The 26,651-nt window shown below is 50.7% G+C and overlaps 9 protein-coding genes across 9 annotated transcripts; 6 read left to right on the forward strand and 3 right to left on the reverse strand.

Annotated features, from left to right (window-relative positions):
* Positions 1 to 123: 123 nt before the first annotated feature.
* A1O9_12152 (dolichyl-phosphate-mannose-protein mannosyltransferase) lies at positions 124 to 2,576 on the forward strand (the record flags this gene model as incomplete). Its single annotated transcript, XM_013398951.1, has 3 exons — positions 124 to 369; positions 427 to 2,071; positions 2,125 to 2,576. 3 exons carry the CDS (start codon positions 124 to 126, stop codon positions 2,574 to 2,576), a joined length of 2,343 nt encoding a protein of 780 aa, XP_013254405.1.
* Positions 2,577 to 4,051: 1,475 nt separating this feature from the next.
* Positions 4,052 to 5,767, reverse strand: A1O9_12153 (choline-sulfatase; the record flags this gene model as incomplete). The annotated part of the gene is made up of 1 exon (XM_013398952.1): positions 4,052 to 5,767. The coding sequence occupies one exon, from the start codon at positions 5,765 to 5,767 to the stop codon at positions 4,052 to 4,054; it is 1,716 nt and encodes a 571-aa protein (XP_013254406.1).
* A 1,923-nt stretch (positions 5,768 to 7,690) lies between these two features.
* Positions 7,691 to 8,545, forward strand: A1O9_12154 (uncharacterized protein; the record flags this gene model as incomplete). Its single annotated transcript, XM_013398953.1, has 1 exon — positions 7,691 to 8,545. One exon carries the CDS (start codon positions 7,691 to 7,693, stop codon positions 8,543 to 8,545), a length of 855 nt encoding a protein of 284 aa, XP_013254407.1.
* Positions 8,546 to 9,802: 1,257 nt separating this feature from the next.
* On the forward strand, positions 9,803 to 11,208 carry A1O9_12155 (uncharacterized protein; the record flags this gene model as incomplete). The annotated part of the gene is made up of 3 exons (XM_013398954.1): positions 9,803 to 10,127; positions 10,175 to 10,947; positions 11,008 to 11,208. 3 exons carry the CDS (start codon positions 9,803 to 9,805, stop codon positions 11,206 to 11,208), a joined length of 1,299 nt encoding a protein of 432 aa, XP_013254408.1.
* Positions 11,209 to 11,636: 428 nt separating this feature from the next.
* Positions 11,637 to 12,562, forward strand: A1O9_12156 (uncharacterized protein). Its single transcript, XM_013398955.1, has 2 exons — positions 11,637 to 11,865; positions 12,126 to 12,562. Exons 1-2 carry the CDS (start codon positions 11,715 to 11,717, stop codon positions 12,296 to 12,298), a joined length of 324 nt encoding a protein of 107 aa, XP_013254409.1. The 5' UTR covers positions 11,637 to 11,714; the 3' UTR covers positions 12,299 to 12,562.
* Positions 12,563 to 13,031: 469 nt separating this feature from the next.
* A1O9_12157 (uncharacterized protein) lies at positions 13,032 to 14,933 on the forward strand (the record flags this gene model as incomplete). The annotated part of the gene is made up of 5 exons (XM_013398956.1): positions 13,032 to 13,250; positions 13,299 to 13,426; positions 13,474 to 13,619; positions 13,666 to 14,102; positions 14,148 to 14,933. Coding segments are annotated over 5 exons (1,716 nt in total), but the record flags the coding sequence as incomplete, so codon positions are not given.
* A 1,688-nt stretch (positions 14,934 to 16,621) lies between these two features.
* On the reverse strand, positions 16,622 to 18,202 carry A1O9_12158 (uncharacterized protein; the record flags this gene model as incomplete). The annotated part of the gene is made up of 2 exons (XM_013398957.1): positions 16,622 to 18,084; positions 18,145 to 18,202. The coding sequence occupies 2 exons, from the start codon at positions 18,200 to 18,202 to the stop codon at positions 16,622 to 16,624; spliced, it is 1,521 nt and encodes a 506-aa protein (XP_013254411.1).
* An 853-nt stretch (positions 18,203 to 19,055) lies between these two features.
* On the reverse strand, positions 19,056 to 20,789 carry A1O9_12159 (uncharacterized protein; the record flags this gene model as incomplete). The annotated part of the gene is made up of 1 exon (XM_013398958.1): positions 19,056 to 20,789. The coding sequence occupies one exon, from the start codon at positions 20,787 to 20,789 to the stop codon at positions 19,056 to 19,058; it is 1,734 nt and encodes a 577-aa protein (XP_013254412.1).
* A 4,323-nt stretch (positions 20,790 to 25,112) lies between these two features.
* A1O9_12160 (uncharacterized protein) lies at positions 25,113 to 26,469 on the forward strand (the record flags this gene model as incomplete). Its single annotated transcript, XM_013398959.1, has 4 exons — positions 25,113 to 25,161; positions 25,212 to 25,299; positions 25,355 to 25,903; positions 25,959 to 26,469. 4 exons carry the CDS (start codon positions 25,113 to 25,115, stop codon positions 26,467 to 26,469), a joined length of 1,197 nt encoding a protein of 398 aa, XP_013254413.1.
* Positions 26,470 to 26,651: the final 182 nt, after the last annotated feature.

Below are 26,651 nucleotides of genomic sequence, written 5' to 3' on the forward strand. Positions count from 1 at the left end.
TTCATTGTCTTTTAATTTTGTCCACTTCTCCTCCCCGCTCCTTTACTACCCTGCTCTGGGCCCAAGCAACGGGTTTGCCGTCAAGAGCAGGCCCCTCGGTCTTCCTCTCCTTCCCTGCCCGCAATGTCCACTCCTAATTCTACCCTACGCCAAAGGGCTGGCAAAGAGAAGAATAAAGGCTTGTCCAATGGAGACACGGCATCAGACGAGGCTCTGAACAAAGCTTTCATCCAAGCCCAACAGAGCAAACCCAATGAATGGGACTACAAGCTCGCCTTGGGCATCATCGCCACGCTTGCGTTCATCACTCGATTCTTTGGCATCAGTCATCCCAATGAGGTCGTCTTTGACGAGGTTCATTTTGGAAAGGTATACATAGTCCCCAAATCATTGGACATTGGACCCAGCCTCTAACATTGCCCCCAGTTCGCCTCGTACTATCTCCAACGCACCTACTTTTTCGACGTCCATCCTCCCTTCGGAAAGCTGCTCTTTGCCTTCATCGGCTGGGTGGTAGGATACGATGGCCATTTCCTCTTCGACAATATTGGGGAGTCCTACATTGCCAATAACGTTCCTTATGTCGCATTTCGATCGGTTCCCGCGTTTCTCGGTGCCCTTACCGTTGTCGTCGTCTTTTTGATCATGTGGGAATCCGGCTACTCTCTACCGGCCTGCGTCCTGGCTGCTTCCCTCGTTCTGTTTGACAACTCCCATGTTGGTCAAACACGTCTCATTCTACTCGACGCCACCCTTGTCTTCTTTATGTCCCTCAGTATCCTTGCCTACGTCAAGTTCTACAAGCAAAGACATGACCCATTTGGACGCAAATGGTGGAAGTGGCTGCTATTGACCGGCTTCTGCATGAGCTGCGTCATCTCCACCAAGTATGTCGGAGCTTTCTCATTCTTTACCATTGGCTGTGCCGTTTTGATCGATCTCTGGGATCTTCTTGACGTCAAGCGCAAAGGTGGTGCTTTGGATCTCTTCACCTTTGGGAAACACTTCGCCGCACGTGCTGTGGGCCTCATCATAATTCCCTTCTTCTTCTATCTCTTTTGGTTCCAGGTTCATTTCGCAGTCTTGACTCGATCCGGTCCGGGCGACGACTTCATGACTCCCGAATTCCAAGAGACTCTCAGCGATAACCTCATGCATCAAGCTTCCATCGACATCCAATACTACGATACCATTGTTTTACGCCACAAGGACACCAAAACGTATCTCCACAGTCATCCAGACAAGTATCCCCTCAGATATGATGATGGTCGCATTTCCAGCCAGGGTCAGCAGGTGACCGGCTACCCATTCAACGACACAAACAACCATTGGCAAATCCTGCCAAATACCCAACACCCTGATGGCTCTCATGTTGGCGCTCCTGTTTTAAATGGCGATGTTGTCAAATTGAGACATGTAGTCACTGATACCTTTCTTTTGACTCACGATGTTGCATCGCCTTATTATCCCACAAATCAGGAATTCACCACCGTTGCATTAGATGCTGCTTCCGGAGATCGACATAACGATACGCTGTTCGAGATTAAGCTGGAGCAAGGAAAGAAGACCACTCCTTTCAAGTCCAAATCCGGTCAATTTAAATTGATTCACTATCCATCAAAGGTCGCGATGTGGACTCACACGAGCCCTCTTCCCGAATGGGCTTTCAAACAAGCTGAAATCAACGGAAACAAGAATGCACAACAGTCCAGCAATATCTGGTATGTTGATGACATCCCCAGTATCCCAGAAGATTCCCCACGTCTCCTCAAAGATCAGAAAAAGGTCAAGCATCTCCCATTTTACATCAAATATATCGAACTTCAACGTGCAATGTTTTACCACAATAACGCCTTGACCGCCAGCCACCCTTATGCCACCCAACCTTACTCGTGGCCTTTCTTGCTTCGTGGTGTCAGCTTCTGGACTCAGGACAGCACCAAGCAGCAAATTTATTTCCTCGGTAACCCCATTGGTTATTGGATTGCATCGGCCCTCCTTGCCGTATTTGCAGGCATCTTGGGCGCAGATCAATTGAGTTTGAGACGTGGTGTTGATGCACTCGACCGACGTAAGTCACGATTAAATGCTTAAATTTTCCCGCATTCACTGACCATTTCCTAGGTACCCGCTCTCGTCTGTATAACAGTACTGGCTTCTTCTTCCTCTGTTGGGCAGCACATTACTTCCCCTTCTACTTGATGGGACGTCAATTATTCTTACATCATTACCTACCAGCTCATCTGGCTTCGTGCCTTGTAACAGGTGCCCTGGTCGAGTTCATTTTCAATGTTGATCCAGTCCTTGACGATGACATGTCTGCTACTATCAACTCCAAGAAGGACAAGGTTGTCAGTAAGGTGCCCGAAAAGGCGAGACGCAGCTTCCAGACTGCGCAGGAGCGACTCAAGGGCCAAAGTCTGTTGACCACTTGGATTGCCACTGGTGTTGTTATCACCGCTGTATTATATGGCTTCTATTTCTTCTTCCCCCTCACCTATGGTTGGCCAGGCTTGACGCCTGACCAGGTAAACGCCAGGAAATGGCTCTTCTATGATCTTCACTTCGCCAAATGAAGTGCTTCGGAGACTTAGCAGGGCGGTGAGGGGAGGACTACTCCCAAGCATTGCTAGTGGTCATGGAAACCACAGGTGCCAAGGATGTAAGGAGGCCTTCCCAAATCCAGTCAACAATCACCGAAGAGGGATCCTGGACAGAGTGTGTGATGAGCCTAGCACGAGGACAATGGATGCTCAGGTGGCCAAAGAGGAGTTGACACTACCAAAATTGACGGATTACGTAACTCCGACACAAGGCCCAGGCAAGGCCTGGCCAGGAGGGGGGCAAATGGTCATCTGACCATCATATGTGTGATCATCAGGGTGTCTCCGATAACGAAGATATGCTATTTACACACCGCCTTATGTATGGTTGCGTACGCTCGTCCCAGCAAAGCGAGCCAAAATGATTGGATGAATGGATCATCTACCCATTTCAGGCCTAGCCTCCTCATACAATTAATCATTTTCATTGTTTTGGTCTTGGTTCAGTTGTGCAATCCGGTTGGGCACGGTTAATTCGTACCAAATTCGAAGTACATCAACCCAGCCCTTTTCTTCTGTAGGTTCGCCCGCCCTCTGTGCATCCATTTTCATTCAACTTTGCCTTTCCGAGGGATAGATCTCTCGCCATCCTTTCCATGGCCTTCATTCAAACAGGTCGATATGGGCGAGAGGACTTACATGCACCACATCTACATATATGACACACCACTCCATTAGGCACAGAGAGAGAGAGAGAGCTACCGTAGCTGGTGTAAAGTAACCTACAGCAGTAACTGCCCAAAGAAGAATAAAATCCCCACGGTGACGCCGACGGCAGGCCCGGCCGAGGGGGCAGTGTCGCAGTGCCAATGGCCTCGGGGTATCTCGAGGCATAAGCACGGCTATGAACGGAGACGGCGTGAGCGTCGTGCGTGCTTTCAGATCTGGAGCACCCCGCGACCGGCCAGGACAATGCCTTCGTCATGTGTTGGAAACGTGGTAGGTGGTCGGCTGCGGATGCGGTGTGTTAGCATAGACAGACAGACAGCAGACAGCAGACAGGCAGGCAGGCGATTGAGAGAGATCACCCGCTTGGATGCTGGATGCTGGATTCTGCGATGCTTGCTACAATGGTCATGGTTCTGGTTTAAATGGGGGCCGCGCAAAAGACGTTCGGTAGGCAGGTAAAGGAAGTACGATTCTCGTATTCATGAAATTCATTCATTCATTCATTCAGATCTGGTGTCTTATTTCAACAACCCATCAAAATGCAGACAAGTACACAGTTTCGCCTAATAGCAGGTCAAAAGCCGTTGAAAGAGAGACCAGTAAATCATAAATAACAAAACTCCAGAAAACGCCTGGCTCAACGATGACGAGATTTACACACTTAACTTGGAAAATAAAAGCTCGGAAAAATGGCCTTCGATCTCATCTCGGAAACGTTGAATAGCCGGAAATTCGTCAAAGATATCTCGTTCAAAGATCAACATCACCAGGCGCCCGCATCAGCGATAGTGGGCGGGGGCGGTGGCCATGTCGACCAGATGCTGAGGTTGACGGATGACCAGTTCAGCTTTCGCATTCACGGTCATGTCGGCTGGGACGTAGCTGTAGGTGGGATATCTGGCTTTTCTTTCCAGATCATCCAGGGGCATTTGCGACCGGATGTACTTGTAGCGACCATCGTCTGCCGCGTCACCTTTCCAGTCCCAGCTTTCGAAACGACCCTTGCTGAGTGCGCTCCACACCAGTCTGCGTTGACGCTGAGTTTGCAGGACGTCTTCAGTGATGCCTGCAAAGTCCCATTTCTTGTGCGCCTCGGCCTCGAAAGCTTTGAAGATCGCCTGGGTCTCTGGGTCCTGGCTCGTGGCCATGTTTTCGAGCTCCTTAGGGTCATTCCGCAGATTGAACAGCTGAGGTGGGTCGACTGGGCAAGTGATGTACTTCCAATCACCTCGTCTGATCATCATCAGTGGCGCTGCTGTTCCCTCGCCCATGTATTCGGCGAAGACGGTGTCGTGACCACCAATACCATACAAATGAGGGATCAATGAGATACCGTCGACAGGTAAACCGGGGATCAACTTGGCGCCGACGAGATCTACTAGCGTTGGCATCAAATCCAAAGTCGAGACGCTTTGGGAGACTCGGTGCGGGTTGAATTGCTTGGGGTGGCTGATGAGCATAGGCACGCGGACAGAATTCTCAAAGTAGGACATCTTGTACCAAAGGCCTCGCTCGCCCAGCATGTCACCGTGATCTCCTGAGAACATGACGATTGTATTTTCATCCAATCCGCATTTCTTCAAGACTGAAAGCAATTGGCCAATGTTGTCATCCACGTAGCTAACGGCTCCGTAGTAGGCTCTTCTGGCACGCTTGATTTGCTCGTCAGAGAATCTGTAGCCCTTAAGGTCGCAGACATGCATGAGACGCTTGCTGTGAGGGTCTTGGTCCTCTTCATCGATGTTGACGTCGGGTAGGTCGATGTCAACTCCCTCGTACAGGTCCCAGTACTTGTCCTCAATTGCATAGGGGTCATGTGGATGTGTGAATGACACGGTCAGGGCAAAAGGTCGCTTTTCGGGGCCTGCTCTGGCATAGTCATAGAGGTACTGTTTGGACTTATAAAGAACTTCCTCATCATAGTCTAACTGGTTGGTCCTCACACAAGGCCCTGCTTGCAAGATGGAACTACTGTTGTGGTACCACTCCAACCTCCGGTCTGGTTCATCCCAATTCACAGCCCAACCATAGTCTCCTGGGTAGATATCCGCAGTCAAGCGATTCTCATAGCCATGAAGCTGGTCACCAATAAAGTGCATCTTGCCAGCCAACGTGGTCTCATAGCCTGCTGACCTGAGATAGTGAGCATAGGTTGGGATGTCAGACCCAATTGAAGAGGCATTGTCATAGGACTTGATCTTCGAAGGGAGCTGACCACTCATGAGACACATCCGCGAGGGGGCACACAGCGGAGAATTGCAGTAGGCCGAGTCGAAAACGACAGAGCGTTCTGCCAGCTTGTCAAGATTTGGTGTCTTGATCTGGGATTTTGGGTTATGCATTTTCAACAGAGGCGCGGCCAATTGGTCTGCCATGATGAATAGAATGTTTGGCTGTTGAACAAACAAGGGGGCGGAATAACCATCCTGTTGACCATTCAACCCATTGGGCGGTGAGGTGGGAGGAGAAGCAGGGAAAGGGTCGTAAGAACCCATGTCAATTCGAAGAAGAGCAATGTATGTAAAAGCCTGTAACTTGCTAGTTCGTGTCTTGAAAGATTAAAAGCCAGAATTGGGAAAAGAAAGAAGAATGAAAAAAGAGATTGGAAGGTCAGGAGGGAGAATAAATAAGGCGGGAATTGGGAGGAGAGGGAGACAGAAAAAGATGCTGACCGCGTGCCCGCTTTGAAAACGAACAGAGCGCTCCCATCGTGCAGTGGTGAGAGGCACATAGTTCTGCTGCCTGGCTTCCTACCGTAGCAGCGATTGAATTATCTGCAGGCGTTCAAAATGTTACTGCTCCTGGTTTGGCGTATGTGGGGCAATTGATAAGTTCGTGAAGAGTCGACGAGGGAGGAGAGCGAAAGGGAAGGAACGTTCGGAGGATTTGCACTTGCACCTGCTGTTACACCTGCCGGCAGAATTCTCGTGAAATTTACGGGAGCCGCGAACACGAAACCCTCGCTCGCCAGTGCCCAATGCAATTTCAGATCGGAGTCGCGGTTTGTGGGGGGAACGAAGATGCCAAAAGAGGACAACTGTGGGAAAACGTGGACAGTTCGTCTTGATAGTTCCATCGTGCAACTTGGGACCCCTTTATCACCCTCAATTGCTCGTTGGTAGTTGGATCACAATCGCAACATCCCAGGAGGCAAGCACGCCATACCTTGCCACAATGGCAGGCGGTGAGGAATTTAAATTGGGGCAAGGGAGCCACGGCATTTGCGGAAGGCCTGTGCCTGCAGCTCCGAATGGCGCTTAGTTAGTGTCACTTCCGGTAAAGCTGGAGCCCTGGAGCCCCTGGGCGCTGTTCTTGCCTGTTCTTGCCCCTCCTTGCTGTGACCACCCGTCTTTCTCCAATGATCGGTCGCTGTTGCTGGCTGCTCGTCGGCTGTGTACACAGCACCCTTGCTTCACACCTTGCCTAGCTTAGATGCATGTCGTCTCCTCCAATATCAAATTCCGTCATCGGCGCATCCTTCCTAGAGTTAAATTTCACACCGGCTGAGGGAGACGCTGGGGAAAGGACAAGGCTGCTTTGTTTGAGCCTTGCCATGATAATGACCGTACGGGTGGGTGCCGCCACTGGGAGAGGGTTCAATGGAGAGAACGAATGATCCCCCAGGTCCAAGCTCACGCCACTCTTCTGCCCCTGTTGCCAACATTCTCATACGATTATTCGCACTGCGTAGAGAGACTCATGGATGCTGTCGTATATATATCGTGACGGCCAAATTGAAGTTGGTGCAGGGTGCCAGGCATCCACGTTTTGTATTTCTCTTGGTTACCCTTCTAGACACTCCCCTCACACAGGATCCTAGCTCGCATTCATGCTTGTCGCTGGTGTTTCTTGTGGCACAGCGTGCGTTGGAAATGTGACTCAAGTAGTGAATGAATTGGAGCAAGAGGAATCGCGCCTAAACGCTACGTAATCGCCAATATCGACGACTCGTACTATGAAGGAACAGAAGATTCAAGAATGGGTTCATTTCAAGGATACAGGATGAAGCATCCTTATCTTCACCATACGGAGTACGAATACTCGGTTCTCGGTATCCCACCCCGAATGCTTGGTAGAACTCTCCCCTCTGTGGGTATGTCCCCAGTTTTGGAGCCGGATCCCGTGATGAGAATCCCAATCCCGGGGTTGATGCTAGCTCTTGTCTAACCCACTCGAGCTACCCCCCATCCTCCCGACCTCCCAGGTGCGCAGCAGGAACGCAGAGCCCAAACAGTTTCGTTCGTACTGCTATTCAATGGTTACTTACGGAGTGCCTCAATTCGCTCACTTCTTTCTTTCCTTCTTTACAGGACACCGACTATTTCCTTTGGAGTACAGGAGTTTGCACTTTGCAATATTTCAGTACAATAGTTACAGGCAGCCTTCCCGCTAAATCCTCGATCGAACCACCTCCCCCCATGGCCGACAGCGAAGATCTCACCCAAGTCGCCGATTCGGCAGATGTTGACGCGGAAATGGAGGGTGCGGAAGAGGCGCAAGAGATGCCACAAGACGATGATGGAGCAGAACAAACAGAAGATGCTACCCAGCCCAATGGCGCGCCAAAGCCCAATCCGCAGACTGTCTTTATCGAGTATCTAAGATCTCCCATCGTTAGACTCGTTGTTGGTAACGATGGAGAGGAGATCACCTTGACTGCTCACAAAGCCATTCTTGAGCAGTCCGCCTTTCTCAACGACCGACTTTTGTCCCAGACAGACGACGATGACCTTGTGGTGTATCTTCCCGATGAAACGTTGGATGCAGTGGGTTGTTTCCTACAGTACCAATACACCGGGGAATACTTCCCTCGGCGGATGGCGAATATTCCTGACAGCCTTGAGCCCGATCCCTCGATCCCTACAGTCGACGATACTGGCGATCAATTGCTGAAGCATGCCCGCGTCTATACCCTCGCCGAAAAACTCGGCCTTCCAGAACTCAAGACCTTGGCCCACTCAAAAATCCACCGCATCAATTCCACTGCCGTTGGAGAGATCGCATACGCACGCTTTGTTTATGGAAATACCCCGGCCAATGACTACATCATCCGAAAACCCATTGCGGCATTCTGGGCTACACGTTCTCACGTATTGCGACACGAAGCAGAGGCCGAATTCAAGGCCATGTGTCTCGAATTCCCCCAATTTGGTTTCGACGTACTCAGCTTAGTTCTCGACCAAAGGGAAAAGCGAGCAAGAGACCGTGAAGAAGATGGCACACCAGGTGGTGGCAAGGGCAGAAAGCGCTTGCGACCAAGTGTCAATATTTGAGTCGGACAAATACTGTCTTGTGATATCCCAAACACTATAAAGGCCTCCAGGACTGTATCTTCGATCATGGGCATGCCCTGAACGGTATCTGCTGTAGCCTATGGAGCCCTGAACTTGGCAAGTGAAGCCACGGCTGTACTATAAGGTGAAACACGGATTATGTACTATTAGCAACTTTCAACATCCATCCAGATATTCAGGTGTCTAGATGGCCACATGTTTGTGTAGCCGTCCCCTTATGAATGTGAGTACCAGGTAGCGGGAGCCATAATTAGGTCATGTGACATGATTGCATTTCTTCTTGAACCCAGTTCCTATCAGTCAAGGTGTCCAACTAGTAAATTCTGAAGAATAGGGTCCAAGACTGTCTCTCGGAGCTAGAACAAGTGGTTGTGCGGGTGTGCGGGCGTCTGGGCATCGGGTCATGGAGCACGGCTGGCTCGACAGCCACTCGCGAGTCGCCACCCTTGCTCCGTACTACTCCGTAGAGGATGATGAATTCGGTAGTCTCCCCTCAGTCCACCTCGGCTGGCTCTGGCTGTTCGCTGCGCCTTGAGTCCTTGACTTGAGCCTTACTCGTACTCGTACGCCTCGAGGCTGCTTCGCTTCCCCACAGCCTCTCGTCCTTGTCTTTCCCGTTGCAGATGGAGACCCTTCCTCCCACCTAAAGAACCTCGCCTTAGCGCTGTGCGTCCTTCTCCTTCTCCTCGTTCGATCTCTAGATGATGAGCAGCTGTGGTCGCGTCGCACGCAGCACTGCTTGCATCTCTAGCTTTAGGCTCTAAAAGCCTGCACTCGATTCAAAACTCAGCCGCCAATGTCAGATCTCCAGGATGAGCCCGAACACATAGGCAGCGGGTCGGCGAGAATCACTGACGGTCGTACTTCCATGTCAGTTGATGCCTCATCTCCTACCGGTTCGCGGAAACCTGGTCAAGCTTCGCCCACCGATCAACCCAAGAAGAAGCGCAAGGTCAATCATGGTGGGTGAATCCTGCACTTTCACCAGATAACTTGCACTAACTACCCATTCAAACGCAGCGTGTGTGTATTGTCGCCGTTCGGTAAGCAATCTATCGAGTATGAAAATAAGAGCACCGAGATTGAAGTGCATACGTGTGGACATGATGGGCTAACCGACAGCATTGGGGATGCACAGCATATGACCTGCGATTCTGTACGACTTCCCCCCTCCTCATATGACGAACGCATTTCCGTACTGAAGGGCATCTGGCTAACTTGACCCTCCATGGGGCCATGCGTCAGGATCGCCCTTGCAAGCGCTGCATCAAGAGAAACATTGGGCATTTGTGCCATGACGAGCCAAGAGAGGGCCACGGATATCACAAGAAATCCAAAGCCGATTCTGATGCCACCGGTGCGGACGACACATCTCCAAACAGGGATGAATACGCCACCGCGACACCAAATCTGGGACCTCCAGCCTTAATGGACGACAATGGACATAACTTGATGCAAGATGACAATGCCGGGATGAGACACGCGACCGACGCCCCCATAGCATCTTCTAATCCTAGCGCCCCTGCGCAGACTGGAGGCATCAATGGTAACAGTCAATCCCGTAAGGTTAGCCCGTTGATCGTGATTGCTGAGGACTGACACTCGCAGATTTCGGGTATAACGATCCATGGCTGGGCGTCCAAAATCGTTTTCACGACATGCATGCCTTTCACCCCAATTTTATGTTTAATGCCAATGAAGTCACGGACGAATTCAACCTGCTCAACGATTTCCTCAGCACCAGCTTATTTGAGGAAACAGGCATGTATTCTACTGACGAGTTCGGTGGCCATTACGATCCGTCGTTTATGAGTTCAATGGCCGAGGCTGGGCTTCCTGCACCAGGTTCCGAGCCTTTGGCCGGTCAGCAGCAGCCTGCCAATCTCGTCACAAACCAGAGCAATGCTGCTCAAGGCGCGCTCATTTCAAGACCTTCCAGTGTCAAACCCATATCGGACAAAGCAAGAGAAAAGTACTACATGATGGCGGCGGATCCAATCGGCACAGAGCCTCCTGAGGAGCGAATGAACAAGCTCCTCAAAGCCAAATATGATGCCGGCATGCTTAGACCGTTCAATTATGTTAATGGCTATGCGAGGCTCAACAAGTACATGGAAAAGAACATGAAGCATTCATCTCGACATAAAATCTTGATGCAGCTGGACCAATTCAGACCCAAGTTTCGGGAGCGTATGCAGAGCTTGACTGATATTGAACTTGTCTTGGTTGAGATGTGGTTTGAAAGAAGCCTCATGGAATATGATAGAATTTTTGCTAGCATGGCCATTCCTGCTTGCTGCTGGAGGAGAACCGGTGAGATCTTTCGAGGGAATAAAGAGATGGCTGAATTAATTCATGCCCCGATTGAATCACTCCGTGATGTGAGTATGCCCAACTCTGGCCACAACTCTGGACTGCTTTTCGGCTGACACACACGGCAGGGCAAGTTGGCCATTCATGAGATCATTGTTGAAGATCAATTGGTTAGCTACTGGGAGAAATTCTGTGCGATTTGCTTCGACCAACAGCAAAAAGCGATGCTCACAAGCTGCACCCTTCGTTGCCCGGTAGCAGGCTCTAATATAGCCGAGATCCCGTGTTGCTTCTCTTTTACCATCCGCAGAGACAATCACAATATGTGAGTTTGTGTCATTTCGGCTAACTGTAGCTAATCATTCCAGACCATCACTGATAGTGGGCAATTTCTTGCCCATCAACCCAGCAAAGACATAAAGGATCCTTATTCCTGTCATTTATGGGTCAAGCAAGATATTTTAGGAGGGTTTAATATGAACTTGTGTATTGCAGTTGATCCCACCTTCCATTTTCTGCCTTGAATACTCCTTCCATACTTGTGCTCCCCCCCCCCCCCTCCTACGGGCTCCGTGCTCCTTGCTAGCCGCACCTCACCTTGACCTCAGCTCCATGGTGGATCTTCAAAAGCGACCGAAAAGTCATCTCTGCAAGTTAGCGACCTTCAACTCCAATGCCTTCGAGCGAGCCTACTAAGAAATCGCAGTCTTTACTTGGTAGTTCTGAGCTCACAACCACTAGACACAACTGACCGGACCTAGATTTCGCGACCCACCTCCATAAATACCTGGATGAGCATCCTCACTCGTTGTCCCACCCTTTCCCCGATGTCGCGATGTATCTCGAGGTCTTACCTCTCTCTCGGCGAGATATCCTACCTGCCCAGCGCTTAGAGTGCGACCGCATCGGTGTTGCCATTTGGAATTGTTGTTGTAGGCTGCGTCAAAGTCTTGAAGAATGCCACAATCCCACAGACATGGCCAAAGGTAGCCAGCAAAGTAATCTTGCTCCACCTTTTCTGAAATTCTGAAACTGGTGCAGTGCGTGCTTTTGCCTATCTTGTCCTCGAAACTGCTACGCCACCGCAACATAAAGGTGTGGCAAGCAACCTCGAGACTTCTCACAGCCATCTAACTACTCATAGGCAATCGCAGATTGTTCGGCAGCGGGATGCAAGCCGCAAAGGACTGTCTCGGTGGGAGCTCCGTCTTGATTGATGATCGCAACATTCTGATCAAAGTTGCAGCCCAGGGCCTGATTGACATCGGTGGCAGGATTGTCGAGCATATGGCCTCGAAGCTGGAGATCCAGTTACCTTCTGAACCAGACCACCTAATCTCGAACGAATTTCGCACACAGTACCTCCTCTTGCGCATCTTTCTGGTATGGCACAACGCAACTGAGACTGCAACACACTAACTTTCGCAGGGGTGGAAACAAGACCGTCTAGAACTTGCCGAGCATTTTTATAGTCAGCTTGAAGATCGTCAGTCGATATTCAGTCCACGCGATCGTCAAGAGCTTGGTGACTTGTGCTATGAAATAAGTAATGCTCAGATGAATCAGGGTCAATACAGTAGTGCACAGCAATGGCTTTAGAGAGGCCGGTGTGTTTGTGCTAATCAAGAGCAGCTGGATGTGGATACGAGTGAGTTGCGGCTCAATTTGATGCACATGCACGGTGGGTTTAATGATTCTAGAACCCCACAGTTGAGATATTTCTGCCCGCTGAATGTTTCGAACAGTTAGAGCACTTCTTGCAAGTGATGGTCCCGAAGCAGGCGACAACGCATTGGAGACGCTTGAAGCGCTCCGCATTGTGAGACCGCAGCTCACATGTACAGGTGATTTTAGATTGACGGTTCTAGGAGTTCGGGGACAAGCTCCCTGTCAAAATACTCCAGCTCGAGGTATATTCCCGAGACCTGCACATCCATCAGGAGGTTTACTATACAGGTGAGAATACACCTCCAGTGGGCTTCTTCCTGAGAAATCTAATGTAGACAGTGCTCATAGACGTTATTCGTTCTGTACATATCATCCCGACAAACCACAAGTTGTATGTGGCGATAATGGTGCGGAAGCTACTGCATCTGACATGAACAGGATTCTTCATCACATCCACCACTTAAAGCCTGTTAGCGTCCGCCATGCCGCCCAGGCTTTGAAGGCATATCTGGTGTTACGTCTAGCAGTTCATGACGAGCCCCAATGGGTCGAGACAGGAATACTCACACTTATATGGCTGGTGACTACTGGAACTGCTGATCTAGTGTCGGCTGCGCTGTTGCAACTTGAATCCTCCTTGAACGAAGTATACGAAGTCTGGGACAGGCGTCTAAGTCCTGAGGCAACACAGGGTGCCTTGGTTGTAGGTCTCGACATCCCTGAACCGCACAGAAGTATGCTAACAGCACAGCTCCTTTGGAAAAGAATAGGTGGCGCTATTGAGCACGGCCAACACCAAGATACTATCTATTGGTGCCGTATCGCCTTGCACCAGATGTTCTCTGATGCAGGTGACCACAACATTGGAAAGCTCGAAAGGTATCAGAACGCCACTTGATAGTCCCCGGCGGGCTAACACTAACCAGGAAGTTGATTCAATGTTTTATCGATATATCTGATAATGACGCAGCACTGGGTATTTTTCAACACATGCCAGCAAGCAGGAGAAACCAGCCACTGAGTAGATTCCTCTGGTACAGTCTTGCGCTTCGCCGTCAGGATGACAGCTCCGGTATGCGTTTGACCATGGTACCGATGATCACTGCTGATGCCTATAGTGCAATCTGCTCTCGGGGCACTTGCCTCTGCTCACGATGAACAAAACCGCTTGTTGTTCGCCGCGGTATCCGAGGCGATGAAATATGGTACCAAGCGGCAGGGAGCACAGTTGTTACAGCGAATCCTCGACAAGTATAACGACATGGAATCTCCAGTATTCGATAGACCTTCACTTCTCAGATGCTCAGCTCGTCTCTTGCTTTCGGCCATAGTGGAAGAAGGAATCAAGCTGGAGGAGCTTTTGTCAAGGCTTTGTGCGATATTCAAATCAGCTGTCGCCTTCTCCCAGGCACCATCAGCCCAAAAAGGGTTGCCAATCACCTTATCATTGGACGACTGCAGATGGTTTGAGGGGACGGGCTTCAAGGCAGCTTTAGAAAATCTCAACACATGGCCCGCCAAGTACATCATTGATCTGCTGCATTACTCCTCTCAAGTAAGTCCAGAGACGCACAATTGCGCTCAGTGTTAACATTGACAGATACAATACCCCGAGAAGAGCTCGCCAACTTCTCGGGCTGAGAAGATTCTTCACGAGATCGATTCATCATGCGTTCAGGCGATATTGTATCTGGTCGAGGCAAGAGCTTCCTCTTCGTCAACGACTCTTGAAGACATTCCAAAATCGTCCTACTCTAGCAGGGCGCCGCCAGTTGCAGGAGAAATACAAAGCACACTATATCGGAATGTGATCGCAAAGTACTCACATGCACGACGACTTTTCGACGACTTGTCCGAAAACTCATTAGACGTCGAGATCTTGAAAGACTCAACAGAGAAACTCGTTGGTCTTCTCCCGTTCGTCTTTGAATCAATGCTGTTCCCGACAACTCAGGCCCAGGCCTCAGGCCAGCCATTGGACTTTTCGTCTATGATTGAACTTATTGACGAGGTTGTGAGAATGAAAGCGACCGAAAAGGTCTACTCGCTGATAGTGGATATGATTCTCTCCTCGATTATTATCGACGCTAAGGGTTTCACGAGTGAAGGGCAAGGTTCCACACGAGATTCGAAGTCTGTAGGAAAGCTTTCAACCATGTGTGCAACTGAGCTGCTCAGTAAAATAATCTTCAATATTCGGGATGAGCCAACTTATACTGTTTCTGACGCCTCACGCTGGATCCGCTGTGTTGTACAGCTTATCCTTGACCAGTATGGCAATACCACCAAAGCCGCGGCAAGCAAAATAATGATGAACCTTGACCAAAAGTTGGCCTTTCAAACAGTAAAAGCAATCACGGAACAAGCATTGGCCCTAGCAAAGTCGATCAATCCCTGTGCAAGCACGAGCCCGCGAGATCTTATGTCAGTGTACCCAACGGAAGAGATCGAGTGGCTGGCATCGACGTTGTTCAATCTTTCAATTGACATTCTCTACTGTAACGAGGATGCCGATCAGACGACTAACGGTTTTACGAAGAATGTCAGCAACGGACCGAGGACTGAATTGTCTTCCACATGCTTGACAACTGATACAAGATCCCAGATCTGGCCCAGCGCCATTTCGGGCACCAACACCGAATCTGGGGCCGCTCCCGACGCTAAGGCTGCAGGAACCGCCGTCGCAGGGAAAGCCTCCCACAGTGTCCACCCTGGTCCAGGAAACGACAATACTAATACCAGTCCTGGCGAGAATCAAGATGATGGTGCCGTCACCTCTCCGCAGATGTGGGCAAGGCTTGCCCTTCAACTCGCTGATCTACTGGACACGAACCTCGGCTTGCGGGAAGACGATCTCCAACGACCTCCTACACCGGGTGCTGTGCGTGCCTCGGTTGAAGCGTTTGCAGACCAGCAGGGGGGGGAAGAAAACGTTACTGTTCGATATGGCGACGGCGGTGCATTAGCTAGGGGAATCAGAGAACGATGCCGAATGCTTGGGTGGGATTTCTAAACCTGTCATCAAGCCATTCGTACCTCTTGAGTGCTTGATGTTATCCACTGTCTCGCATATGCCGTTGGTCGTGGGAGAGAAAAGTAGAATAGAGAAAGGAAACGCGGATGGACTTACCACGGAAGAGGCCAAAAAATAAGGACCAGTTTCCTGCAGCAATGACAAATCGATATCAAGACTCAGAGGAAAGGCGAAGGGGACAGAGGGAGCTCACTGACTAAAGCTCTGTCTTGCGCGGATGTCAGGAAGGAAAGAGACGGTGTAGGGGCCCTTGGGAGGAGAAGACACCTAGGCAATAGGGGAAAGGAGGGAATTCGTGGTCAAGAAATCATGGAAGCTCATAGACTTTGCGTTGTTCTCGGTCTCAGTCTGTCTAGCTGAGATGAAGGCCTGGGGTTCATGATCAAGAGTCTATGCCTGCGTGACAGACGTTCCCTTTGATGGATTCGTCTATTTAAAGGGTGAGTCTCGTCTCTTGAAGGGGCCTTGATATCACGCGCCGCATTTGCGCAAGAAAATCCTCATTGTCATCAAATTCCGTTGCATCGTTCTCCCCCATTCCTCGAAAGCTCTTGTTGACACATATATTTATCCCTTATACTGAGGGGTCAAAGAGCGAGGGAGCAGTGTATAATGGTCGATTATTGCTCAACATCTTGATGGTCTCATTTTTGATTTCCAAATGAGCAAGACGAGAATTGCATCTCGAAGATAAAATCGAGCCGTAGGCTTTGCTTTCATCATAGCCATATTCGAGCCGTCGTATCGTGGCTATCGCGGGTAATACCTATCTGCTCCAGCAGATGAACCGAACGTTGGGTATCTCATTAAATAAGGTGGTGAAATGGGAAATTCTTTCTCTGTTAGTCATATCGCATTCAAGTAGAAGCGGAGTTGTTCGCATCATCAGTTACGATTCCTGATCTGGTGAGGTGACTTGTGCCACCGCATGCGAACCAGGATCGTCAGGAGTTCGTTTCTCGTGACTCTCATTGGTGACAGGATTCAGGTTCTGTTCGGCGTGCTCTTGAGTTGTCCGTGGCTTATTCAGACAACGATGGTCAGCGTTGCCAGGCTTCAAGGCCGCTGTGTGCTAAACTGGATGCGCCCGGAGGGCCTAGTTGCCTGCCTGTAGCAGGATCAATACCTAGTTTGGCCCGCAACTCTTCAACTCTCTGCATCACAGTCCGAACTTTGGCAACCACGAGCTCGAGTTTCTTCATCGTGCTCTGCTTTCCCTGGTCCTCAAGTTCCGGTACAAGGTCGTACAGCTCAGCATACGAGCGAGCAGTGGCATCTCGACGACGTTGTTCTGAATTTGTATGGTTCGCTTTCTTTTGTTCTAGACTCAACGGTACTCTTGTTGATTGAGAAGACTGTGCAGCACTCGCCGTCCGTTGAGCTTTTAGTTTTGATTTCACCGGGGTAGATGAGCTCATGCTTGCCTTTTTCTTGCGAGGAGGTTTCTTGGGCGGTGGTGGTACGTGGACGCGGGGGGGGCGAGCCTTGGATGAAGGCCAGGGAGCAGGTGATGGAGATTTGGCTTGTTCGTTTGTGGCATCGTCGTCTTCCTCTGCCTCAGCATCGTCCTCATGATCGACAGATTGGACACCGGCGCGAGTCTCTGAGTCTACCAGTGTGCGTGGCTTACTATTAGACAAAGGAGTCGGAGGCTGGGATGGCCGATGAGGTTCGGTCTTGACCACCGACTTGCGTTGCTTCCGCGAACTGGGAATGGAAACGGATGGCTGAGTGGGGCCGGTCAGCTGGGTCTTGAGCAGGGGCGCAAAACCATTTCTTGGTGCTTCTTCTTGCTGGAAATCCTCGAATGTTCTCTTTTTAGTCCATACTGGACTTGAAGGTTGCGTATTTGGTTGTGTGTTAGGCTGAGTGCTGGAACCACTTGTAGGCTCCAGGATGTCCATGGGGTGCATAGGATGTATCATATCTGGATCTGTCGGGACGTTAGGGGCAGCATATCCGGTCGGTTGAAAGCGAAAATCAGTGCCATAATGAACGCCAGTCCGGCCTTGGTGGAGTACATTCATGACACCTGGTTGGGTGAAGGGCTGCTGCCACCCTTGATCGTAGGTCGGTTGCATAGCGGCAGCTGTCTGAAGTTGAGCCAGAAGTGGACCGTTAAATGAACCGTCATTGTACTGGGCAGGATGAATTGCACCATTCAGGTTGCTTGGATGTCCCATGAGGGCCATATCCTGAGCCATCATGGCATCGGCATATGGAAACCCGCCTGCTTGGTGAGGCTCTATCCCAGCACGGTGGGCCAGGCCAGTGTCGGAACCGACAAACATAGGTGGCATGTTATAGTATTGAGGATGCCCTTGGGAGAAACCGTATTGCACATGGTGATCTTGCTTATTTGCAGTAATCGCATTGCTATCAAAATCGTGGAAGAAATTGTCGAGGTTTTGGTTCTCGTCGGCATTGAGGAGAGGTTGGCCAGGCGGGGGTCCTGGGGTCATAAACTCAGGTAAGCCGAGCCCATGAATGTTCTCTGGTTGGTCTGTGACAACGAGGTAAGCAAATGTACCGCTGGGCAGGGTGGAAGAGAAGAGAGGCATACAGCCAAAAGGGAAACTTTGCTGTCCGCCATGGGACGACATTCTTTGGGTCGCCAACATCCACGAAGCTCCACCTCCACCGCACCCAGGCTACTCAGGAATAGTCCCGACCACTTGTATGCAATGTCAAGCTGCACGGGAGTTTACAGAGACGGATAGCGGCGTAGCTAGAATGGGGTGGTGGGGAGGAGCGAAATGAAGAGAAGTCGGGAGTGGGAGAGTGCAGGGTCCAGCGGTCGTGAAGAGAACGGCGGGTTATGGACAACAGGCAATGATGGATGCTAGAAAGCTGTAAATGTAACAGGCGAGAACGGTTCGTCGAGTGGTTGCGTGTCAACCGTGTGCGAGGAGAAGTGTTGGGATGTGGGAATTGGCGGAGCTGTGAGGGTTAAGAAGCCGGAAGGACTGGGAAATGTACGGAAACGACAGGCAGAAGCCAGCGATAGTGAGAAGTAGAATGCTCAGCCTAGAGTCCTAGGTGGAAGCTGAAGATGGCGGAGAAGTGATGTATGGTATAGACAGGAAAGATCGTGGATAGTACTTCTTTCACATGCCACATGCTGCTCAACTGACTTGAAAGTGTTTTTCCAGACGCCGAAGAGCAGGAGCCCCAACGCCATCGCCAATCAATGGGGCTGGAGGGGCAAGTGCAGCCGGAGTCCGCCAAGCTTTGAATAGACACTAGTGTAGGGCTAGTGATATCTTAGTGGTACTGCTCAGCCTCTGAGTTAGAGTCGTGCATAGATTAGGTAAGGAACGTACTCGGCAATTACGAGGACCTTTTCAACTGACACCTCCTCAATCGACTCCGAGAAGGATATCCAGAGACCTAGGTAGCATTGCTCGTGTCCCTCTCGAGTTCTCTCAAGAGAACGAAGAGCTCTGCTCCTTCTCCCCAGATCCACCAATACACTCACTTTTCACCAACCCCCCAGTAACCAGATTGCCCTTCTGCCTTCCTGATCCAAGAACCCAGTTCAGCGTTTCGATGCTTCTTTCCCGACATCCTCACAACCGCGAGGCCATCCGCAGACACCCAAGTCATAGGCATCCGTCCCACCAACTTGTCCGACAGGATCCATAGTGCTAACCATGCATGACCCAATACCTCTCCCCAGCAAAAGAACCTGACGTCCCACGTGTTATCCTGGTTCGCCTCTTTAACAAGCCGACTCCCCCAACCTGCCTTGCCATCCCGGATAAACTGACTCATGTTCCCCCAGAAGGTGGTAAAATCCGCCTCAGTCCAGAGCGGGCTATTCGGCGTCGTCGCGCTGGACTCCTCCTCATGGACTGCTCGTTTGCCATCAAATTTCCTAACTCTCTCCAGGCATGTAGTTCCTTCAAGGTCACGGCGTAGTTTTGCACGTCTTTCTTCCTGGCTTAATGCTTTCCTCGACTCGGCAACGTCATCATCTGCCCCTATTCTAATCGAGAATAACCAATGTCCTCGCTCTAGTGCAAGCACGTCTCTCGCGACATGAGTGGGTCGAAATACCTTGGCCATCGATATTCGTTCTGAGAGAAGCTCATATGTCTTCGTGATGTGCGTAGTGAAACGTTGCTGGCCACCAGCAGGGTCCGGACCATTGATCTCATCTGCTAACTCTTGTGTTCTGCTCATAAATGGCGGTATGTCTGTGTGACGTGCGTTGTCGCCATGCAATCGATTGTCAACAGGAGGCTTCTGCTGCGCGAGGTTCGGTTCCAATATCTTCTCATGTTGGTACATCTGTTGTTCGCGAGGTGGCGTAGTCAAGTCGACGGAGGGAATATGCGGAGACAGGGTCAAGGAACCGACCCCTCCGAGCTTCAATGGCTGAGATGGAGATAACGTGGATGATGCTGATTTCGATTCTGTCTTTGGCTGCGATGGATTCTTCTTACCGGCGCTTGGCTGGTCGGGCGTCGTTGGAATAAAACCAAATGGTGGCTCCATGTGGTGCGCCAGCTCAAGAGATATTCTACTGTCATCAGCGATTATATCATTATCCAGACGCCGTTTCTTTAGTTGTGGTTCGCCTCGTGGAGAAAGCATTCTCTCCCTAACTCGAAATTGGTCTGCATTAAGAGACATCTCATCTGATGGAACATGAAGGTCAGGGTGACTCGAGGTAGCATGCGAGTTTGGCACCGTCAAGAAGGAATCACTGAAGGACGAAACTTCAGAATAAGCGCGCCTACGGCTTGTGCCATTGAAAGGTATATCAGACTCCAAAGAGAGTGACGAGTTTTCGGGTGCTGTCCGAGGACGTGGCAGATCTGGCTGCCCTGATGAGCGATTTACGGCAGAGAAGGAGCGACCACCTGCTTCTTCGAACAGAGACGGCCCACTAGCAGTCAGAAAGGTCTGCTGTTCAGCACCGCCTTCGCGATCTCGTAGGTCATCTTTGAGAGCGTCATCGTGGGCTTGGATCCATGTTGAGGAAGCATCATCAGGGTTAGGCCATGTATCTTGTGTGTCGATGCTGTCCAGTACGTCTGTATCATTGGACGATCGAGACTGAGAAGCACGACCTATCAGTCTGGTCGTGGTCAAAGGCTGGAAATCAAGGACTGACTGGGCGATTGTGGCATATCGATTGTCGTCTTCAAGCCTGCTGGATGCTGTTATGTGCACAAGGAGATCACAAGCAAAGTTATCCATGCTCATCTGCGGGCTGTTGATGATGAACCGAGCATAAGCTCTGTCGACATGCTGAAGTTCATGGAGGACTAGGAGATGTTTCTCCCTGGGTAAGCGGTCTCAGAGATTTCCCCTTTCTGCTGCCTGGACCTTCCCGAAAGGCAGTCATCAGTCAGTACAAAGACGCGCACTGATTGGCAGCTCAGGGCAGTCGTCAACGACAACCACTGTGAGCAGGGAGGTTGGTAGAGCAACGAGACACCCTAGTAGTACTATACCAGATAGTACCACATGTTCCTCAGTGTTTGCAATTCGAACGTGGAGTGCGCGGCTTTAAACAGCTTCTGTTTGCTTATGGCCTTGCTTGGTGATTGTAAGTTGTCTCTTCTACCTGGAGTTCTAGGTTGGATGTAAGTACTCCGTACGAATATTCTGTCGGTGCAAATGAAGCTTGACCAATGGTGGACATGCCCGCAAAAGCTGTATCGGGGGTCACTCTAGTGCAGCTTAGGTATCCTAGTATATCTGTATACTCAGTAATATCCATCAGGCAACCACACGTACGAGAAGGTAGGTGTAGGGCTAGGATGCCTGAAGTACTTCGGAGCAGGTATGCACTCGCGTACACAGTGGTTGGCATTCGGCAGATAGACGTCTCGCAACAGTTCCACAGGGGGGAAGCCTTATCGGGCCAGGCCAAGCCATAATCTTCGCAATTCCAAATATCATCCTCCTAGCACTGAGCGAACATGTCAACCTTAGAAAGCCATCGGGCTCTGACCAATCGTTTCCTGCAAACAGACTGCATTGGGTGAATGGGGGATTTAGTTATGCAGACTTGTATGCGAGAAGGAACGGGGATCTTGTTTGCGTGGACTGGAATTCGAGCTTCTGTCATCATAATAACAGCCCGTTCCACTCCCTTCTTCAAAAATACTCTCTCAACCATCTTATTATTCTTCCAGATGTCTAAATGCTGCAAGCAACTAGATTTACCCATAATTGAGCTGCTAACACGAGCCTGGACCAGCCTGAGAATTCCTTCAGGGTGTGGAAACAGGTTAATAGGACTTTTGGTAGGCGGCCCCAAACAAGAGGCGATTCCACAACTACCTATTGGAGGATTCTGCGAGACATGGGGTACAGTCTGTCGAACCTCGACGGCTCCATGTCCGGGACCATCATTGGTGGCTGGAATGCCATTAGCAATTGATCTTGTCGACGCACTCGGACCAGAGAGCGCGATCTGCCACAAATAGCCAGGGGAAAAGTCATAACAATTTCGCAACATGCTGTCGGAACTGCCAACTTCATGAACCAGAACCGACTGGGCTGGATGCACCATCTCGGGAGTAAATGGAACCAAAAGCGGCCTGGTCTACTCGGTTCGAAACTACCTAGGGAGTTATGATGGGTGGAAGATGTAGCCCAAACAGCTCAAGCAGGCGGGAAGAGATGTGGTACGCAACGGTAGGCACAACGGAGGACAACGGAGGAACCTTGAAACCGGATGGGATGGCGACCAACTTATGTGTGACGATTGCAAGTGCTGAGCATCTTCCTTTCGAAGTTCTTAGAAGGTCCACGTTGGCTGATCACGAGAGCAGTTCTGAACGAGGACGAGCTCCGGATTTGTGGCAAAGTGCTCTCTTCCAGGCACCAATGCGGATTTGAATTCACCACCAAGAGCGGACTCGTTGCATAAGTTATATCAGTTATAACTCATGCTTCGGGCTAGGAAACCAGTGAATCCACGCCACTCCAATCCTGGTGAGGATAATCTAGCGTAGAGGGTGGCTCCCACTCCCTCAATTGCGCTAATGAGTACTGGGATTTGATTAATGCTTTGCCATCGAAACAGAATGAGTGTTCGTGGACAAGTCTTGGTGAGTGATGACTGCGAAGACTGCAGCAAGCTCACAGTGGTGCTTGTAAGCACAAGTTCCTGACTGTTCGCCCGTGGGTGAGGAACAGTCCTCGGTATGTGAGGAGGGAGGGCGTGGTTTAGTTCCCTGGCCTGCGGCTGGGCAAGTCTGCCAACTCAGGTACGAGTACTCGTAGTTGGCTGCCAAGTTACGGAATACTGTGGGTGGCTTACCTTAGTGCCGAGTACGAGTGCCTAGGTACCTAGGGAGGTAATTTAGGTAACCCTGTATCAACCTCAGGTAAGTCATGCCTGCCCACTCGCAGAGGCTCAAGCTTTTGAGCTACGAGTCAGTACTCCGAAGAGCGTCCGTGGTCAGTTAGGGAGGTGCAGCGCCTAGACCCGATGGGAATTTAGGGCTGACATAACTGCACGCAGGGCGGGCTGTTGGGTGGCAGTGACCTCAGCGTTTCGGGGACCAGAGCCCAAATTCCGGCGAACAGCGAGATCTGACCAGGTGCATCACACCTTCTATCGAGGGGATGACCTTTATGCAGGCAAAACAACAAGGCTCCGTCTTCCTGGATCAAAAGTTCTCCGGGTGGCGGAGCACCAGCAATTGCGACTGTAAGTGCGAGGTGGGCGTTTCTGGACTTTCTGCAAGGCCTGGTCGCTCTCGGTGCCTCGGATTGCCGGATGTCTTTCTTGCACACAATTTCCTGGTGTTTCACACAGGTCAAGAAATATTCCCCGAAAAGCGCACGACGCAGTGACACCTACGACGATACAGACTGTACCCACACCCACTTTTGCGCCTGGGGCTCGCCTGGGGCCCGCCTGGACTGCACCCCGTACCGCACAGTTGTACAAGGGACACTTGCACCTGCATCTGCGAATAATGCAGTGACTTCACTGGCGCACCTGGGTTTGCTGCTTTGCTGCCTGTTCCTCGGCCCTGCTACGTACTTACTTTCGTCGTTGTTTCCCACGCCGCTTGTCAACGCCTCCAACAACAACAGGACAGCAGACGTAGTATACCATATCATAGCATCCAATACCCCTCTCCGGAGTCTTGACGTCTTTTCGCTCTGTTAGGCCACTGCTGTTGTTCCATAACGATAGTATAGCCTTCGTACCGGGAGGGATCCAGGAATCACGCTCGTCTTCGACCACAGTCGTACAGGTCGCCATCTCTTCTGTTTCTCCCTCTTGTGTTACCCTGGACATCTCCGCCACCTCTGTCATTGACGGTATCAGCCCACCTGAGCATCGTCAACCCGCATCATCTGGCACCATCCAATACCAGGGTTGAATAATGTTACAACACCATCCGCCCAGCGGTCAACTTAGGTTATCTACTTAGGCGGCCCCGAATTTGCTGTCAATAACACCTACTCCCCTCCCAACACCCACCAAAACTCAGGACCTAGGACTCCAGGGCTCTGTGGTGCTACTCACGGATTGGGAGCGAGGTCCAGGCGCTCATCTCCAGTATTCAACTTCACACCGTCAAGTTAGCCCTCCACCACCACTATTACTACGAGTACTACCACCACCACCACCACCACCTCTACCCCATCTTCTACGCCTCCCTGCAGTTATCGTTGTCATTTATTCATCTTGTATTGGCGGCCATCTTACTCACCAAACCCCAATCGCGCACCTACTGCTGTCGCACTCAACTCCAAGGCCGGCTTTCGTCTCTTTCTCGCTCTCTTCCAACCTCTGTGTAAGATCATCTATTCCTTTCGAACAGGTCGGGTCTCAACGCCTAGGTCGCGTCTCATCATCGGCATTCCTCGCGGCTCTGCCCGACATATCTGCGACATTCCTGTTGCACAAACTGCCGCCCTACCACGATCAGCAATCTTGTCCCGCTCTCAAATTCTGTGTCGTGCACGTCCCCATCACAAAAGACAAAGAGATCCCACTGTGCCTAACTCGACCTCACCATCTCCACGTTGTCTCATGTTTAGTCTCATGTGAGCGTGCTAGCTGATGCGATTTCCATCCTGATCTCTCCATAAGCCTTTCTGCACCCCCCACTCGGTCTGGGCAGTTGCGCGTACCTCCACAAAAAGGCATCGTCCATTCCTAGAACTGCTCGATCCCGACCGGCTGCTCGTCTGCCGAGCTCGACTGGTCAACAGCGCTATCCGAATTCAGCAGCTTTCGATCGTCCATACCAGAGCACTCTTTACAACCAATTTCGAGTCAAACAAGAAGGATCATTCGTGCCAAGCCGGGTTCGACATATTTGTTATCATGTCGGCGCATTCCCATCATATGCACCCCAATATGCAGCCAGCATCGCCAGAAATGGATTCAGCAACGTGGTCAGGGCAAGACTATGGCACAACTTACCGTAAGCATCCGCTTATTTTAGCCTCGATGCAATGTGCACTTTAATGTCTTTGAAGGCTAATTCGTACGCAGATAATGGAGCGACTGGTGACTTAGCAAATCCTCCTCTGATGAGCATGGGCTACCTGAAAGGATTTACGGGAGTTCAAAAGAAAATTACCAGAGGTGAGGGCCAATCCGATGGTCTCAACGATCAGTGGCTAAAGAATCATCAGACGGGCAGCCCGCCAAAAGGAGGGGCCCCAAGCCCGATAGTAAACCAGCTCAGACACGTAGACAAGAGCTAAACCGTCAAGCGCAAAGGTATGGAATCTCGCATCTTATGGCATATGTTTATGGATCTTTAATTCTTGCACAGAACGCATCGTGAGCGTAAAGAGAACTACATCAAGGCTCTTGAGGTGGAATTGGCACGGCTGCGAGAATCATATGTTCTCGAACAGAACGGCCGTGATGCAACTATCCAGCAACAAAAGCTCGTATTGGAAAGCCAGCAGCGAGAAATCTTAGCGCTGAGGGAGATTCTAGCGTCCAGAGGCATTCAATTTGAGAATGAGCTTGAGAACCGCAAGGCGGTCATTGGGATGCGTCCAAAGCGAGAAGAATCCTCCATGACTCCGCCATCCATGAGCACACTAAGCCCACCGTCGGCGGGAGCACGCTCACTGGGATACCAGTCCGTGGCCCCTGGGGCGAGTTCGGCTACAACAGGATACTCACCACAAACTTATCTCAACGGCGGAGCGGCGAGTCTTTCTGGACATTCTCCTGGTGCTACTCATTACAGCCACTCTCCGCAAGGGCCTGACATCCAAGAATATGGAATCAAACAGGAACCTGGCGTTGTACCAGATTTACCTGGCATCTTCGAAAAGGAGCCTCAGCTTGGAATCGATTTTATCCTCCGGTATGTCTACCCTTCATCTCAAGCATCCAACTTTTTCGTTCTAACGTAGCTGAAGGCTAGAGCAAACCTGTCGAGACCATGAAGAATACCTCGTGCGGAGATCAGTTGATTCGCCTGACGACCCAGAAGAGGCTCTGTTCTCAGGGCATGCTTTGATGGCTTCTTGTCCACCTCCCAGCCACATCGCGCGAGTCCCAGCACAGGAGGGAGGTCTGATACCTACCTACGATCATAAGGTCCCCGATACAGAATCGGTGCAGATCCTGAACAACTTATTGAACTTGAGTCAATCACTAAGGGGAAGCGCCATCCCAAGTGGACAGGTCACCCCCATCATGGCCCTTCAATCCCTCAAGGGCCATCGAAATTACGCAACTCTAACCAGAGACGATGTCATAGGGATGATCGACTCTATCAAGAGTAAGGTCCGCTGCTACGGTTTCGGCGCGGTCATGGAAGACTTCGAGCTTCGCGATGCGCTCTCCAGCATATTTGCGACGAAACCCGAAACTTATGATCAGTTTGGCAGCGATCTTACAGCCGAAATCGATGAGATGTATTCGTGAGGATGTGTGGAACTGTCAACAATGATTCGAGTATCAGACCAAAAGAGAGTGTTCATGATTTAAAGCGATGAGCTCCGTGGAAGTCATGCGATTCTTGCCACTCTTTGTTTACTGATGATGATGATGACCCCCCCAAAAGCTATGTGTGCGAGATGACATATGTTCCGAACTCAGTTCAGCCT

Source organism: Exophiala aquamarina (genome assembly GCF_000709125.1).
Source record: "Exophiala aquamarina CBS 119918 chromosome Unknown aczIA-supercont1.21, whole genome shotgun sequence".
NCBI lineage: Eukaryota > Fungi > Ascomycota > Eurotiomycetes > Chaetothyriales > Herpotrichiellaceae > Exophiala > Exophiala aquamarina.

Excerpts from the sequence above, each read along its gene's own strand:
- A1O9_12156 (XM_013398955.1), top strand. The coding sequence starts at position 11,715 with ATGTATCTCGAGGTCTTACCTCTCTCTCGGCGAGATATCCTACCTGCC. Across the intron at positions 11,866-12,125 it reads TCCCACAGACATGGCCAAAG|CCCAGGGCCTGATTGACATC; the intron begins GTAGCCAGCAAA and ends TCAAAGTTGCAG.